The 17,910-nt window shown below is 40.8% G+C and overlaps 1 protein-coding gene across 8 annotated transcripts in view; it reads left to right on the top strand.

The window, feature by feature from the left end:
• The window catches only part of NCOA3 (nuclear receptor coactivator 3), a 131,431-nt gene that overhangs the window by 97,464 nt on the left and 16,057 nt on the right, over positions 1 to 17,910 (top strand). For all 8 annotated transcript variants that reach the window (XM_067013512.1, XM_067013510.1, XM_067013506.1 and 5 more), the window contains 12 exons: positions 434 to 622; positions 797 to 898; positions 1,768 to 1,908; positions 2,180 to 2,327; positions 3,075 to 3,466; positions 3,647 to 4,518; positions 5,757 to 5,892; positions 6,878 to 7,072; positions 8,204 to 8,470; positions 8,569 to 8,695; positions 10,106 to 10,277; positions 16,967 to 17,257. In XM_067013512.1, coding sequence (XP_066869613.1) covers positions 434 to 622; positions 797 to 898; positions 1,768 to 1,908; positions 2,180 to 2,327; positions 3,075 to 3,466; positions 3,647 to 4,518; positions 5,757 to 5,892; positions 6,878 to 7,072; positions 8,204 to 8,470; positions 8,569 to 8,695; positions 10,106 to 10,277; positions 16,967 to 17,257 — 3,032 coding nt within the window. The remainder of the gene's footprint in view (positions 1 to 433; positions 623 to 796; positions 899 to 1,767; positions 1,909 to 2,179; positions 2,328 to 3,074; positions 3,467 to 3,646; positions 4,519 to 5,756; positions 5,893 to 6,877; positions 7,073 to 8,203; positions 8,471 to 8,568; positions 8,696 to 10,105; positions 10,278 to 16,966; positions 17,258 to 17,910) is intronic.

The raw sequence follows: 17,910 nt of genomic DNA, 5'->3' as shown, positions 1-17,910 counted from the left end.
AAGTCCCTGTATTTTCTAAGTAAGTTAAAAAAATTTCTTTTTCTTGATCATTTCTTAGAAAATTGAATATACCTTTTAGAAAGCCAAGTGATGATTTATGTAGAACAGGGCAAGTGGTAAATAGGAAAATTTTCAAATACAAATTTAGAGTTTGGTATACGTTTCATGGGTCTAAGATATACAGTGAGTTACAAAATATAAGTGAGATACCTGTTGAATTTGAAATTGAAATTATTCCAGTGTTTCATATATTGCCACTTTGAAATGTTATTGTAGAAATTGCTGTGGAAGATGTAAAATGAGAAAATATAGCTTAAATGCTTCTTTTTTTTTTTAAATTGGAGTTTAGTTGATTTATAGCTTAAATTTTTGATGATAGTCATGGACTGAATTGCCACCTTTTAAAAAAGTCCTTTCAATTTGTTTTCTAAAGTTAATGGAGTTACCTGGGCAAATGAGACCCAGCGACAAAAAAGCCATACATTTAATTGCCGTATGTTGATGAAAATACCACATGACATTCTGGAAGACATAAACACTAGTCCTGAAATGCGTCAGAAATATGAAACAATGCAGTGCTTTGCCCTGTCCCAGCCACGGGCTATGATGGAGGAAGGAGAAGGTGAGAGTCATCACATGCTTGTGGTGATTATCAAACAATAGCAGCCAAACTTGTAGTTTTGTAATTTCCATTGTTGTAATTCTTCCCACTGAATTCCATGTTCTTTCTTGCCTATTGAATAGACACATCCAAAGGTTAAGTATAATCCTTACCTGGTTAAATTTTCTATTGTAGATTTGCAATCCTGTATGATCTGTGTGGCACGCCGCATTACCACAGGAGAAAGAGCATTTCCATCAAATCCTGAGAGCTTTATTACTAGACATGATCTTTCAGGTAAAAACTTGCATGTGTGTACGTTTGGTTCATTTTGAAAATTTTTACAAAAGTTAACTTTCTACAGCCTGCACTATCATTGAAGTGCCTACACTGTAATGAATACTTTGCATGGATTATTTCCTATGTTTCTTATAATATTATTATTTTTAAAAATTTAATTTAATTTAATTTTTTATTTTATTTATTTTTGGCTGCGTTGGGTCTTTCTTGCTGCACGTGGCTTTCTCTAGTTGCAGAGAGCTGGGGCTACTCTTCGTTGTGTGTGGGCTTCTCATTGCGGTGGTTTCTCTTGTTGTGGAGCACGGGCTCTGGGCTTCAGTAGTTGTGGCACATGGGCTCAGTAGTTGTGGCTCGCTGGCTTTAGAACTCAGGCTCACTAGTTGTGGCGCATGGGCTTAGTTGCTCTGCGGCATGTGGGATCTTCCTGGACCAGGACTCGAACCCGTGTCCCCTGCATTGACAGGTGGATTCTTAAGCACTGTGCCACCAGGGGAGTCCCTTATGTTTCTTATACAACCCTAGGAGAGATTCATCAAAACCCTGGGCATTTAAGTTGGGTGTATTTGACACTTAAAATCCCTCAAACACACACAAAAATGTAGACGCACCTGTCTTTCTCTCCAAATAGCATTTCATATCAGAAGCTAGTATTTCTTTTCTGTAACTTCAAATCCATTTTTCATAAAGAAGTGCATTTCAAAAATATGGGTAATTTAATGGGAATTACTGGGAGTAATTCTTGACATCAACATGAATTTCAGTTTTGGTCTGCCCTTTTTTGCCCATGAGAGTAAAGAATTAAAGTCAGTGCAGTTGATAATGCACAGTGATGAAATTAAACACAGTGACAATTTTCTGTTTAATAGGAAAAGTTGTCAACATAGATACAAATTCACTGAGATCTTCCATGAGGCCTGGTTTTGAAGATATAATCCGAAGGTGTATTCAGAGATTTTTTAGTCTTAATGATGGGCAGTCATGGTCCCAGAAGCGTCACTATCAAGAAGGTAAAGAATTTGGAGGTTAATTCTGGATCTTGTTTGTCATTGTGTTTGATGTGCTATAGAGCAATAAGTATATACATGACCATAGTTGTTTTTGTCTGTGTGGGGTAGGAAAATGATTCTTGAGCATTCTTATGTTAGCCTTATTTTGGTGGGGTCCAGTCTTTCACTGGATTTTGAAAATGTTGGACTTGTATATTTCCTTTCTGTTTTCTCCTGTATGCATTTGTTTTGCCAGTTGTAGTTACTAGTAATGGGATATTTTCTCCAAAAGCTTATATCCATGGCCATGCAGAAACCCCAGTGTATCGATTCTCTTTGGCTGATGGCACTATAGTGACTGCACAAACAAAAAGCAAACTATTCCGAAATCCTGTAACAAATGATCGTCACGGCTTTGTCTCAACCCACTTTCTTCAGAGGTAATGATAGATTACTTTGTATTCTCATTAAATGCAGCAGTGTTCTCGAGATGCTTTATTATTAGTGTAAAAAGGGAGAAAAATTAAGAAGAAAAGCAGGCAGTAGTTGGGTTTGGTGAAGTGTACTTAGATTCCTGAAGTATGTTTTCCTTAAGGTTATATTTTTATGTGTAAATGAGGATTTGTTCATTAAGTAATAATTCCTGGGAAAGCTGGAGGATGGGAAGCCTGGTGGATAAAAGAATACATAAAATCTGACTACCTCTGTTACTTTTCATTTCTAATGATATATTACATTGCTTTTAGGAATGAATTTAAAATTTGAAGGTAGACTTCAAGAAGAAATAGTTACTATTGCTGTTGCTAATGGTAAATGAACAACACATGAAGGAGCAGGATATTCACCCATTAATTATCTTGAGTAATTTGCAGGCACCCCCAGGTTAACCCCTTGGTATATGGGAATTCTTGTAAAGCCCCACTGACATTCCAACTAACATAGCTTTGGGCCCTTCGTGGTGCTCTGATGGTGTCACTCATTTAGATTCTGTGGCTTATTAAAAGTATGTTATTAGATTAATAACTGATCAGTGTATAGATTGTTACTGTCACTAGGCATTGGAATGGCGCCTAAGAAGTTAAGTTTTCTGGGACACTTATTTCATCCTTAAAAATAAAAAATTTGATTCAGGCTTTTAACACATTCCTGTAATTTTTTTAGTAAAACATTGTTGTGTTTCTTTGCAGGGAACAGAATGGGTATAGACCAAACCCAAATCCTGTTGGACAAGGCATTAGACCTCCAGCAGCTGGATGCAACAGTTCGGTAGGCAGCATGAACATGTCGCCAAACCCCGGCTTGCAGATGCTGAGCAGCAGGGCCTACGGCTTGGCTGAGCCCGGCACCACGGGGCAGATGAGTGGAGCCAGGTATGGGCCTTCTGGTAGCATAGCTTCAGTGAACGCTGGGCCAGGCATGCAGTCACCATCTTCCTACCAGAACAACAACTATGGTCGCAACATGAGTAGCCCTCCACATGGGAGTCCTGGTCTTGGCTCCAGCCAGCAGAATATTATGATTTCTCCTCGTAATCGTGGGAGTCCAAAGATGGCCTCACATCAGTTTTCTCCTGTTGCAGGTATTTGTGTTACATTTCCTTTTCTTTATTTTTTTCTTTTTCAGTAATTCTTTTCTTTCCATACCACTGTAATTCTTGTAAAGTTAATTCATTTTAAAACAGAAACTGTGAAGTGTTAAGTAGTGTGTTGTTTTAGCGTCTGATAGTCTAATTCTTTTCCTGACTTTTCTCCAAATCCAGGTGTGCACTCTCCCATGGGATCTTCTGGCAATACTGGGAGTCACAGCTTTTCTAGCAGCTCTCTCAGTGCCCTTCAAGCTATTAGTGAGGGAGTAGGGACTTCTCTTTTATCTACTCTGTCTTCACCAGGTCCCAAATTGGATAACTCTCCCAATATGAATGTAAGTCAACCCAGTAAAGTGAACAGTCAAGATTCCAAGAGTCCCCTAGGCTTGTATTGTGACCAGAATCCAGTGGAGAGTTCAATGTGTCAGTCAAATAGCAGAGATCACCTCAATGACAAAGAAAGTAAGGAGAGCAGTGTGGAAGGGCCAGAGAATCAGCGGGGTCCTCTGGAAAGCAAAGGTCACAAAAAATTACTACAGTTACTTACCTGTTCTTCTGAGGACCGGGGTCATTCCTCCTTGACCAACTCGCCCCTGGATTCAAGTTGTAAAGACTCTTCCATTAGTGTCACCAGCCCCTCTGGGGTCTCCTCTTCGACGTCTGGAGGAGTGTCCTCCACATCCAATATGCACGGGTCACTGCTGCAAGAGAAGCACCGGATTTTGCACAAGTTGCTGCAGAATGGGAATTCACCGGCTGAGGTAGCCAAGATTACCGCCGAAGCCACTGGGAAAGACACTAGCAGTACAACGTCTTGTGTAGAAGGAAACGTCAAGCAGGAGCAACTAAGCCCTAAGAGAAAGGAAAATAATGCTCTGCTTAGGTACCTGCTGGACAGGGATGATCCTAGTGACACGCTCTCCAAAGAACTACAGCCCAAAGTGGAAGGCAGCGTAGACAGTAAAGTGAGCCAGTGTAGCAGCTCCACCATCCCGAGCTCAAGTCAAGGGAAGGACGCCAAAATTAAGACAGAAACAAATGAAGAGGTAACTTGTCTTCTGTATATTCCAGCTTAGGCATTGTATTTCAGCATTGCATTTCTGTGTTAGAAAGACAGTGTGTTATACACAAATTCTTACCTCTGTTTTAGGTTTATTTAATGGAAGTTAATCTGGAGCTGTCACTTTTTTGGTAGCTCTTCTGAGCATCAGTAAAGTGTATTAGGATGCAGTGTAGAAATAATCAGATAGGTATGCTTTCAAATGTGACTATACCTCATTAGTAGCCAATTTGAAATCTTTCATGGAAGTTTTTATTACTGGACTGAGCACATTGGGTCAGTAAGTGTATGGTAGAAATGGGAAAAACCTTCTGTATTAGGCAACGGAATTTTGATTTTTACCTAAGATCAAGTTTCATATACATGATCACATTCTATACAAGCATTTCCCAGACCCCTCTTGAGGAACCCTATTCTGGAAGATGTTACTATGCATCTGAGAAAATTCAAGTCTTGGAGAAGTCCTATTGTTAGGATGTGTATTTAACTTTGTTTAAACTTTGTTTAGTGTTTCCCAAATGTATTGACCAAAAAGCCCTTTTTATTTTTATTTTATTTTATTTTTTTGCGGTACGTGGGCCTCACACTGTTGTGGCCTCTCCCGTTGAGGAGCACAGGCTCCAGACGCGCAGGCTCAGCGGCCATGGCTCACGGGCCCAGCCGCTCCGCGGCATGTGGGATCCTCCCGGACCGGGGCACGAACCCGTGTCCCCTGCATCGGCAGGCGGACTCTCAACCACTGCGCCACCAGGGAAGCCCCAAAAGCCCTTTTTAAAGCATAGCTATGAATATGTTGTTGAACATAAGCTTATTTTTATTATTATTATTTAAAAAAATTTTAAAATTTTTATTATTAATCATACATGTTTTCAGAAGTATGTGTAGAGGCAGACATCTCTGTCAGCTCATGATTCTGACTACTGTTTGCTGGAAAATATCCTACAGTTTGAGAATCAAACATACAGGGTAAATTAAAAAATGCCCCTTTGAAAGCACCTCCAAACCCATGGATTTATCTCAGTATTTTCAACTGTTTTTACTTTCAAGGAAGTAGTGTAGGGATAGGGGTCATAATCAGCTAGCTAGCCTCTAAGTTGGGTGTTACCATTTCAGGTAACTATTGGGTTTTACTTGTTCCCATTTTGTCTCTGTTCCTCTGATGAGTATGTTTTATACCTATGTATCTAGTAATGTACACAGGTTAATTAAAAAAATTATTTTCAGGGATCTGGAGACTTGGATAATCTAGATGCTATTCTTGGTGATCTGACTAATTCTGACTTCTACAATAATTCCATATCCACAAATGGTAGTAATCTGGTAACGAAGCAACAAATGTTTCCAGGAACTAATTCTCTGGGTAAGAAAGAACTAGATTTTATTCTTGCTGTCTTTGAACTTTTCTACACACCTGTATGTACTCTTAATTAAAACTAGGATCCAACTTTAAAATGTGTACTCCACCTTAGTTTCTTTTACTAATTTATAATGTAGGTGATTTTAAAAGCTTTTTGGACAGTTTCCCATTTCTAACTAGTATGATGCCAGTAATCACAGGGCTTATAGGAAAATATTCTTCTCTGGTTGCTGCAGGTGAGTAGTAGGTACTCTGTACCTACTAGTACCTTTATTTGTCTTAGGCACAGAGAATTGGATTAAAAAACAAATCAAAACCTGTCCTTTGACACTAACTTACTTTGGTGTTTGCTGGTTCTTACCCAACCTCTCTCCTATAGCTGAGTGTTTCTTGATTCATCAGTTTAACAGGATATATTATATGTATCAATTGAAAAAGAATAATCCACAATTATCTGGAAAGGTGGTTATTCATTTTTAGTGGCACTATTTCCGAAACTGAAATGGAAAGTTAGATCAATCAAATAGGTTAGAAAAAAACAAAAAGAGAAAGGTTAGGAGGAAATTTTGTTTTATTCCTTGCTTGATTAGAAGGCAACTTACCTGATTACATTTAGTTGTAAAATTTTAAACTTTAAATATGCATGTTAAAGAACTTCCAGGAGTTTGAAACATTGGTAAAATTTTTACTATTAAGGGAAGCAGAATATGAATGACCATATCAGGCTAGAGAACAGTGCCTAATACTTCAGCCAACACCGAGACTCTTGTTTTTTACTTTATTTGGAATACAAGGCTTTTTTTTTTTCTTTTTTCTTTTTCTTTCTTTTTTTGGGGGGGCTTAGTTATTTATTTTGTAAAGGAAGACAATGTTTATTTTGATAAGAAAGACATTCTTGGGTGGGTGGTATTTATGTCTTGTACTTGATTATTTATGTACTGAATCATCAGAGGATATTTATGTTTTGTGCTTTTATGTTTTTTAACAGGTTTGAGGAGTCCACAGTCTGTGCAATCTGTTCGTCCTCCATATAACCGAGCAGTGTCTCTAGACAGCCCTGTTTCCGTTGGCTCAAGCCCTCCAGTAAAGAATATTGGTGCTTTCCCCATGTTACCAAAGCAACCCATGTTGGGTGGCAATCCAAGAATGATGGATAGTCAGGAAAATTATGGCTCAAACATAGGTATGTTATTTCTTTCTTTCTTTAAAAAAAAATTTCATTTATTTGTTTTTGGCTGCCTTGGGTCTTCATTGCTGTGCGTGGGCTTTCTCTAGTTGCAGCAAGCGGGGGCTACTCTTCTTTGCGGTGTGTGGGCTTCTTAGTGCTGTGGATTCTCTTGTTGCGGAGCACGGGCTCTAGGTGCGTGGCCTTCGGTAGTTGTAGCACGTGGACTCAGTAGTTGTGGCTCCCGGGCTCTAGAGGGCAGGCTCAGTAGTTGTGGCTCATGGGCCTAGCTGCTGCTCCGCGACATGTGGGATCTTCCCGGACCAGGGCTTGAACCCGTGTCCCCTGCATTGGCAGGAGGATTCCCAACCACTGCGCCACCAGGGAAGTCCCTGATATGTTATTTCTAATGAATATTAATGATTAAAAATTTCTTTTGGGAAAAGCAAATTTAAAATACTTAATTGGAATTAATTAAGTAGCATGTTTCTTGCATGAGTTTTCTTCATTTATTCTGTGTCTCGGTGATTTCAACTCTCAAGGAGACTTTCAGTCCAAGACATTTTCTTCATTTTTTCTTTCGTTGGCTGCGCTGTGGGGCATGTGGGATCTTAGTTCTCCTACCAGGGATTGAACCTGTGCCCCAGGGAAGTCCCGCAAGACATTTTCTAATCTGTAATGAATACATAGCAATACAGGCATACCTCAGCAGTATTGCAGGTTCTGTTTCAGACCACTGCAATAAAGTAAATATCACAATAAAGCGAGTCATGTTAATTTTTTGATTTCCCAGTGCATATAAAAGGTAGGTTTACACTATACTATATTAAGTGTGCAATAGCATTATGTCTAAAAACAAATGTACGTACCTTAATTTAAAAACACTTTATTGCTAAAACATGCTAACCATCATCTGACAACATAGGGTTGCCACAAACCTTCAATTTGTAAAAAACGCAGTGTCTCTGAAGCACAGTACAGTGAAGGTGTGCCTGTGGTGGCCTATTAGAAATGTCTTAATAGTTGGCCAGCCCTATTTTTAGAATGACAAAGCACTTTTTTGTCAAGGCTCATGTGTCTAATGACTGTACCTGTATGACACAAGAAGAATTTCATTCTAATATGGAAAATACCTAATTTCTGTTTTAGGTGGACCAAACAGAAATGTGACTGTGAATCAGACTCCTTCCTCGGGAGACTGGGGCTTACCAAACTCAAAGGCCAGCCGAATGGAACCTATGAATTCAAACTCCATGGGGAGACCAGGAACGGATTATAATGCTTCTTTACCCAGGCCTGCCATGGGTGGCTCAATGCCCGCCATACCTCTTCGGTCCAGTAGCATCCCAGGTGTGAGACCAATGTTGCAGCATCATCATCAGCAGCAGCAGCAACAGCAGCAGATGCTTCAGATGCGTAAGCATTCCCTTCATGAGAAGAGAAAATTAGATGTTTTAGGCTAACTTTTGCCTTTGGCTTATTTGAAAATTTATCCTTTCTTTTTGTTCCCACAGGACCCGGTGAGATTCCCATGGGGATGGGAGTCAGTCCTTATGGCCAAGCAGCACCATCGAACCAACCTGGTTCCTGGCCAGATGGCATGTTGTCCATGGAACAAGGCCCTCATGGGACTCAAAATAGGTGGGGCTTTATTAAGTGACCCTGTGGAAAGTGTAAGCATTGAATTATCTAGAAAAGGGTGAGAGCACAGGAACAAACCTGAAAGAGCATGAGAAAAACGCTCTGTAATTGAGGTACTCATTGCCATCTGTGTGTAAAAGCGAGGCTGAGTCTGAGACAGCATGCATTGATGGGAGAGGGAGGAGACAGGACTATATCTCTCAGGATTGGGACTGTTGAGTGGTCACACCTGGGAACCTCCATGTGCCGTGATCGTCTCTCATAATGTAACAATCCTCCTCCATGAGGAGAGGGATAAATTAACACTAGTTTGACAAGATAAATGGTGCGCAGAGGGTGAGCCTCAGTTTTCTGGAAAGTTCATTTTTTAGGATTGGATAATTCTTTTCTAAAATTATTTAAAATGTTTCAGGGATGAAGGTGAAAGTGAAATGTAGCACGCTTTTATTTTTGTGAAAGAAAGATTGTGGATTATGTCTATTTCATTTTTTAAGTTTGGTCAGTAACTCATTGGCATGAAAGAGGCTACCTGTCACTGTCAGCTCTGACTTGAGTTCTACAATAAATTAAGCAAAGAAAAATGAATTGATCTGTTGAGTAGACAGAAGTGTAACTACATGAGCTTATTAACTTGAGTGCTTCTCTACCCAGTAGAGAACAAATAGTTTCATCACAGAATTTTTCTGAGACTGGATAAATGTCTAGCTTCATGCCCCTGTAATGTGTTGGAGAACTGTGGCATTGCTGTGGGGTTTGTATTATACGTGTATGGGGTTTGTATTATACTTGTCGATACATGAGCTCTCTGGGCCTTGTATAAAACAAAGTTATTTTGGTAGAACCCTGGGCTCAGTTCAGCATTTTTCCCTTTTTCCCCATTCTTTTGTTGATTTCTCCAGCCTGCAATATCCTAACTACTACCACTTCTGTTCTTGTAGGGTCTTGAAAACACCACCCTCTTCATCCTTCCAATCTCCTTTCCCGAATCTCTGCTATCCTAAATGTCAAGGGATCTAACAATTACATTTTGGTGGTGGGATTGGGAGTTGTAATCTAGATGTTGTGGTCGAAGATGACCTGGTGAGGTTTAAAATTGTGGGTCTTATGGAGCGGCTGGGCCCGTAAGCCATGGCCGTTGAGCCTGCACGTCCGGAGCCTGTGCTCTGCAACGGGAGAGGCCGCAACAGTGAGAGGCCTGCATACCGCAAAAAAAAAAAAAAAAAAATTGTGGGTCTTAAATTTAAATTGATGCCGTTTGTTCTTTTCTGCTAGTCTGTTAGTTTATTATTTACACTTGTATTATTTGAGTTATTGCATATTAAAAATACTGTGCGGGGTTACTTTGATTTTTTTTTTTTTTTTTTTTAAGGGGAAAAGCACCATTAAAATTGAATCTAAGTCTCTTTTTAGGCCACTTCTTAGGAATTCCCTGGATGATCTCCTTGGGCCACCTTCTAACCTTGAAGGCCAGAGTGATGAAAGAGCATTGTTGGACCAGCTGCACACACTCTTGAGCAACACAGATGCCACAGGCCTGGAAGAAATTGACAGAGCTCTTGGCATTCCTGAACTTGTAAATCAAGTAGGTAGCAGTACTGTGGAAGTAGAAATGTGTGTGTTTGTCTGCGTGCATGTGTGCTCGCATATATCCATGAAGCCATGTACAACAGTGCCTATATGTGTATTTTTTCTCTTCTTTATGTACAGCACTACATTCATGGATACCAGCATTAAATTTAGAAAATATACTTTATAATTGTGATAGAACTTCCAGCAACTTACTGTTTTATAAAGTTGTCAAATTTTAGGCAACCATAGAAGTGATCCAGTAAAACTACTATACAGTTTTTAAAATGCTGCTTTTTGCGTATGTTAGTTGAATCCTCATTTTTATAATTACCTCTTTCTACTACCTGGACAACCAGTGTATACTCTGAGGAGGCAAGCTTTTTTGTGTTAAACAGAACCTGTTTACACTGGTAAATCTGTGAATATCCCAACAACATCATCTCCTATTCCTAGTTACCTATTCAGCGTTATGAACATATGCCATTTACAAATCTGTATTGTTTGAAACATACATTTTGTAGTGGATCTTTTCATTATAGGATGTATGTTTGGGGGCACTTGTGTAAGTCTGTGTGTTTAATGATAAATGGGAAAGATCCTCAGGGTTCTCAGGCTTTGTTGGGGAGACAAATGTGTATAAAAAGAAGTACATTTCAGTGTGGCAAACACTGCACAGAACTTTTTAAAGGGTGGTTGAGAAACACGGAGCAGTGATGGTGTACACCTGGGGGTACCAGCAACCTGTGACCCTGACCGAGGAGCCATGTCTGACCTGGGTGGGGGAGGAAGTGAGGGTTACATGGGGACCGAGAGGCTTTAACTACCACTAGAATTGTTTTTTTTCGTTTGCGTCGGGTCTTAGTTGCGGCACTCGGGATCTTTGTTGATTGCAGGCTGTTCGTTGTGGCGTGTGGGCTTCTCTCTAGTTGTGGCGTGTGGATTTTCTCTCTCTAGTTGTGGTGCGCGGGCTCCAGGGTGTGTGGGATCTGTAGTTTGTGTCACACAGCTCTCTCATTGAGGTGCATGAGCTCAGTAGTTGCAGCACGTGGACTTAGTTGCCTCGCGGCATGTGGGATCTTAGTTCACCGACCAGGGATCAAGCCAGCATCCCCTACATTGGAAGGCGGATTATTTACTGGTGGACCACCAGGAAAATCCCCTAGAATTTTATTTAAGCTGGAAATAGTTTTCTTTGTCTTCATGTAACATAGTTAACGGTCCTTATATAAAAATCTGACAATCACAAAAGTACATCTTTTTTTTTAAAGTTGAAAATCCTCCATAATTTTGGCACAAAGAATCGTAGTATCTTTTGTGTGTATATTAAAAAAAAAAAAAGGAAGCAGACTCTTAAAATACTTTTGTGGCCTGTTTTACTTTATGAAAGTCATTGTCAATCATCTTTTTTGTTTAAAGTATACATCTTTAATTTTAATGGCCAAATAGTATCCATCTTACTGAACACTATTTAACCAGTTATCTACTGATGAAAATTCAATTGTTCCTAAATATTTTGTTATAATTCTATGAATTACTTACATCTTGTTCACCTTGTCTGTTTTCCTAGCTATAATACAAGAGAAAGGATGATTGGGTTAGAGGGCTTATTTTAGAGGTTTATCTACATACTCTGAGGCAGTTTTCCTGGATGATCGTATAGCTGCTTTTCCACAGCAGGGTGTGATGACTGCAGTCCATCACCCTCACCAGCACTGCTGCCACGGCCCACGAAGATGAAAGAACCCACAGTGTGAAAGAGCAAGTGATGGGACAAATATTGAGCATGATTATTCTTTCAAATCCTTGCCAGTCTGATGGGCAACAAAGATTCTTGTTTTAACTTGTATTTCTTTCATTAGCAAGATTGAACATATTTTATATTTTTTGGCCATTGAGATGTGTTTAATAGCTCTGATGGGGTTTTTATTTTGTTGATCTGTAGCGATACTTCAGTTACTGATTGTTGATTCCTTCATTTAACAAATATTTGTCTTCTATATGCCAATCAGTCTTTCCTTAGAGACTGAGGAGCAATAGTGAACAACTTATTTCCTGCTCCCAGAACTCAGGCAAGGAGCCACACAGAAGTAGACATGGTGAAGGAGAGGTTACGAGGAAAGGCATGTGATGCTGTGAGACCTTTAAATAAAGGAACCTTTTCTTAGGATAGGGCAGGATGTCAAAAATTTTCTCTAAAAAAGCATGTTTGCAGGATGACTGTTAACCTGTCTATATTGTATATTGTAAATAGTTTGCCCAGTTTCTTTTTTTAAAAAAATAAATTTATTTATTTTTGGCTGCGTTGGGTCCTCATTGCTGCACACAGGCTTTCTCTACTTGCGGCAAGTGGGGGCTACTCTTCATTGCGGTGTGTGGGCTTCTCATTGTGGTGGCTTGTCTTGTTGTGGAGCATGGGCTCTAGGCGTGTGGGCTTCAGTAGTTGTGGCATGCGGGCTTCATAGTTGTGGCTCGTGGGCTCTAGAGTGCAGGCTCAGTAGTTGTGGCGCACGGGATTAGTCCATGCAGTTTCTTTTTAGTGGGGGCTTGTTTATAGTTTTGTTCTTTAGTTTAAAAATGTTTGTGTTTTCAAAACCAGGATGATGAGATAAAGAATAACTGGGGGGCTTCCCTGGTGGCGCAGTGGTTGAGAGTCTGCCTGCCGATGCAGGGGACCACGGGTTCGTGCCCCAGTCTGGGAAGATACCGGAGCGGCTGGGCCCGTGAGCCATGGCCGCTGAGCCTGCGCATCCGGAGCCTATGCTCTGCAATGGGAGAGGCCACACAGTGAGAGGCCCACATACCGCAAAAAAAAAAAAAAAAAAAAAAAAAGAATAACTGGGGACTGACTTGAATAGTCAGGAAAGGTTTTTCTGGAGAGATGACATGTAAGCTGACACCTGAAAGATGAGAAAGAGCTAGCTAGGCAAACAGCCTAGGGAAAGAACAATCCAGAAGAGGTACAGCTAACTCAGAGTTGCTTAGGCAGGAAAGAGCTTGCAGGTTCTAGGAAGTGGCTGAGGTTGGTGAGAACAGAGAGAGAGCCGTGTGAGATGACGTGGGGAGGTACATGGAGGCTAGGTTCTACAAATCTGTCTTAAGAGTTTGGACTTTTTCTTTGTATTGGGAAGCCATGGAAGGATTGTAAGCAGGGTAAGGATGAGACCAGTTTTCCTTCCTTTTTTGTTGTAATTAATTTTTATTTTTCAGGAAAGTAATCCATTTTTAATTTAAAAATAAAACGATAGGAAAATATGCTTTGCTCCACTGGGAGATGGTGAAACTCACCTCTTTATTTTGGTAATATTTCTAAGAAATATGATTATGCAGCTATTTCTTTATCAACTTCAGTCTGTATCTATTGATTTCCAGATATGATAGTTGACTACGCGTTAGTAGTCCCTTATCTGAGAACCTTGACATCAGATATGCTTTGGAATTGAGGAATTTTTGGATCTTAGAAGGGTAAAATTGTGCATGGATACCATATATTACAAAATACTCTTGATAGAGTTTCGAGCAATACTGTAATTTTGGGACAATAGCCTGTGATCAAACGTGTTAATACTTCTACAGCAAAATACATAATCACACTAAGTGGGATATTATAGAGATTATGTTTTGCTTCGTACAAGTTCAGGCCAGGTTTTGCTGTTAAATACATTTGGTACTAATGAAAAATTGTTAGTCTTTTTTAAAGAATTAAAAAATTTTTGGAATTTTAGGTAAGAAATTGTGGATCTGTATTTATACCCTCTTCCTCTAGTACGCACCCTCACACCCATACCCTCTACATACGTGTAGGCACATGTAGTCTCTCCCCTCAAGGTGACTATGTCCCTTGTTTTTAAATAAATAGGTACCCCATATTTACATCATTTTGGCTCATTGCTGAGCCAGGTGTAGTTGCATAGGCTTTTGTTTTTGATTTGTTTGTTTGAGTTAATTGCCTTGTCTTTTTATTTGCTTTGTTTTCTACATACTTACTGCTAAAAGTTTCTCTTATTTTTTTCTTCTTCTTCACATGTTCAGACACATTAGATAATTCCTCAGTTCTTTCTCTCCCTGTTATAGTTCCGTGTCCCTCTGTTTAATTCTGCCCTTTTGAGGCTGCTCTAGAAATTAATAATTGTCACTCTTCTCCTGTGTTGGATCCTCAGTTTCTTGAATCTCAAGTCATTTTCTTTCTTGATTTACTCCTTTGTTTGCTGAAACAAAATTTCTGTTAACTTCTGTGTCCCTGCAATTTTTGGGTCCTTCTGTGTTTGAAAATGTCTTTATTCCACCCCACTGCACCTCTGGCTGCCGTGTATTAAATTCTAAGTTGAAAATAATTTCCTCTTAGAATTTTGAAAGAGTAGTTCCATAGTTTACAGGCATCCAGTGTTGCCAATGAGTCGTATTGCAGTCTGATGGCTGAGGGCTCCCGTGGTCTGTACTCAGTCTCCTAACCAGCCCCCTGTCTGGGCGCCCTCCCTGACCTTCTGCTGTCCCCCGTGGAGTGCCGCCTTGGCCCCATGGGAGACATTGACTCAGTCCTCAGGTGGGTTTTCTCTGCAGGCACACGGGTCTCAGTTTCTCTGCTGTGTTGAGTTGCTTCCTCCTCCCTACACTTTCCAGATGCCTGTTGAAATTTTTTATCTTGTTGCCTTCAATATTCTCTTTTTTGGGGGGATAAATACTACCTTTTAGCTTCTTTGCTGTCATTTTAGCAGGGTTAGCAAGAGAAATATAGAGTATATTATGGTCTGATTTACTTTATAAACAAATCTCAGTGTGCTGTCTGGAGGAGGGAATTGGTACTGTGGCACAGTAGACACACAGATGGCAGGGAGATGTCTTGGGAAGGGTCATGGCAACGGAATGAAAAGAAGGGTAGCCTATGCGACGTGTCACGGAGGAAAAGCTGACAGGACTTGTGCCCTGTGTGCACACATATGCACCTGCACACTTGGGAAGGGAGACTGAGGAATCGTTGTTGCTGGCGTTTAGTGCTGGGTGAATGGTGTTGCCATCTATTGTGATGTAGGGAAGATTGGAGAAGAATCGGGGGGTTTTTTTGTGGGAGGGACTGTTGATAATCACGCCTTCTGTTCTCTACATGTTAAGTTTGAGATGCCCTAGATGTCCAGGTAAAGATGTTGAGTGGGCGCCTGTATGAGCACAGTTAAGAGTCCGAGGCAGTGGAGCTGGAGAAAGAAACTTGGCAGTTGTCACCAGTGGATGGGGAGACTGAGTAGAAAGGTAGCGAGAGGAAAGAAGAGGGCCTAGGGCGAATGAACTCTTAACATTCCTCCAAGGAAAAAGGCCCGAGATGGGGGAGAAAATAGAGAATGGTGTCACAGTCGCTGCGGGGTGAGGTGTGCTTTAGGATGAGACTTGGTGAAGGTGTCAACTGCACACTTGGCATCCTGTGCCGAGGACGAGAAGATAAAGGTGGAGGCAGCACCTGCCTGGCTCTTCTTGTCTTAACATGGCAGGCTCTCCCCTCCTTCAGAGTATTTATTTTTACTTCTTTTTCTGCTGGACATTACTTTGTATGCATGGTTAACACGTAGAGAAGTGATACCTGGCATATAACACACTTAATAAATACTTGTTGAGTTAATAGGTTTCTTTCTCCTCAAGTACAAATAGTGGATGACTGAGCACCTTTAGGGTATTTATTTATTTAGTTAGTTAGTTTTGGCTGCGTTGGGTCTTCTTTGCTGTGCACGGGCTTTCTTTAGTTGCAGTAAGCGGGGGCTACTCTTCGTTGAGGTACGCGGGCTTCTCATTGCGGTGGCTTCTATAATTGCGGAGCATGGGCTCTAGAGCGCACGCTCAGTAGTTGTAGCGCACGGTCTTAGTTGCTCTGCGGCATGTGAGATCTTCCTGGAACAGGGCTCGAACCCATGTGCCCTGCATTGGCAGGCGGATTCTTAACCACTGCGCCACCAGGGAAGCCCCACCTTTAGGTTTTGTTCATGTGGTGAATACACCTCAGGGGACATGGGCTGTTGTTGATTTACCTGTCTACTAAACTTGCCTCCTGCCACCTTCAAAAGCATTCTTGTGCAGATTACATGAGAATTCATTGATCACAGTGATTTTCAATGATTTATTTTACACTCGGCATGGGAGGTCAATGTTGGTACAGAAATCTTGTCTGGAACAAATAGTATTTCTCCAGGTACTCAATACATTGTAGATATTTGGCTCAGAAAATATTTGAGTGTCTCCCTGCGTGAGACCCTGTGCTCCGTAAGCACTAGTACACAGCTATTAAAAGATTTTAATCTTTTAAAATCTTCTGGGGCTTCCCTGGTGGCGCAGTGGTTGAGAGTCCGCCTGCCGGTGCAGGGGACACGGGTTCGTGCCCCAGTCCGGGAAGATCCCACGTGCCGCGGAGCGGTTGGGCCCGTGAGCCATGGCCGCTGAGCCTGCGCGTCCGGAGGCCTGTGCTCTGCAATGGGAGAGGCCACAGCAGTGAGAGGCCCGCGTACCGCAAAAAAAAAAAAAAAAAAAAAAAAAAAAAAAAAAAAAAAAAAAAAAGATGGTTTGGTGTGTGGTCTCATGGAATTTAAGACAATAAATTTGATTTTGGAATTTTGCAATGTCATCGTTCACATATATTGACTTATATTTTTCACCTTCTTTAGAGCATTATATTTCTGTTGCTTTCCTACATGTACTTTACTGTTCATTTATGTGTTTGATGTTTAGGGACAAGCTTTGGAGTCCAAACAGGATGCTTTCCAAGGCCAAGGAGCCGCAGTAATGATGGAGCAGAAGGCAGCATTATATGGGCAGACATACCCGACACAGGGGCCTCCAATGCAGGGAGGCTTTAATCTTCCGGGACAGTCACCACCTTTTAACTCGATGATGAATCAGATGAACCAAGGAGGTTTTCCTCTCCAAGGAATGCACCCTCGGGCCAACATCATGAGACCCCGGACAAACACTCCCAAGCAACTTAGAATGCAGCTTCAGCAGAGGCTGCAGGGCCAGCAGGTAACCAGTCACATGCCCGAAGCAACTTTCCCTTTGGCCTCATCCTCTTTCATTTGTTTTTGGACTGTGTTCTTTCAGGGCTCTTGCCACTGGCTCTCTGTCCCTCGTCAACTAAAGAAATTCCTTTCGTTTTCATTTCTGTTAACATTTTATTTGTATGTATGGTTCCTTGCTAGGGAGTGGTTGTACTAGAATTGGATACCTTTCTATAAGAATATTCTATTGTACAGGTTGAAAAATAAAAAATGTCCGAGAGGATTGCTCTTGGGGGAGAAGAGTGTTTCTTGGTGGCTTCGTAGTCTTAGAGGTAGATAATTTCTATTATTTAAAAAAGTCCTTAATGTTAATAGCCAGATGTTGAAACCTTATCGATTTGAGCAGTTTCTTTAAGGAACCTCTGCTTTCTAGATGTGTTATACAACTTGAGCTCTTTTAATATTTTTTTTCTGTTGTTTCCTTTGTAACACATTTTTAAAAATTTAATTTTATTTTGTATCTTGAGTGCACTGAGCTCTTAAATGTGGGGGAATCGAACCACATAAGCAGATGAGTGAATTGAGAATCCAGTGAGCCGGAGACCCTTCCAGTGTATTAATGTTCCTAAAAGTCAGCGTAGGTACCTAGGAAAGCTGTGTTAATGCATTCATGGTATC

The sequence above is a fragment of the Kogia breviceps genome, chromosome 14, assembly GCF_026419965.1.
Source record: "Kogia breviceps isolate mKogBre1 chromosome 14, mKogBre1 haplotype 1, whole genome shotgun sequence".
In the NCBI taxonomy this organism is placed as follows: domain Eukaryota; kingdom Metazoa; phylum Chordata; class Mammalia; order Artiodactyla; family Physeteridae; genus Kogia; species Kogia breviceps.
The sequence above is the reverse complement of the archived record's forward strand: the minus strand, read 5'-3'. Positions and strand labels throughout refer to the sequence as shown.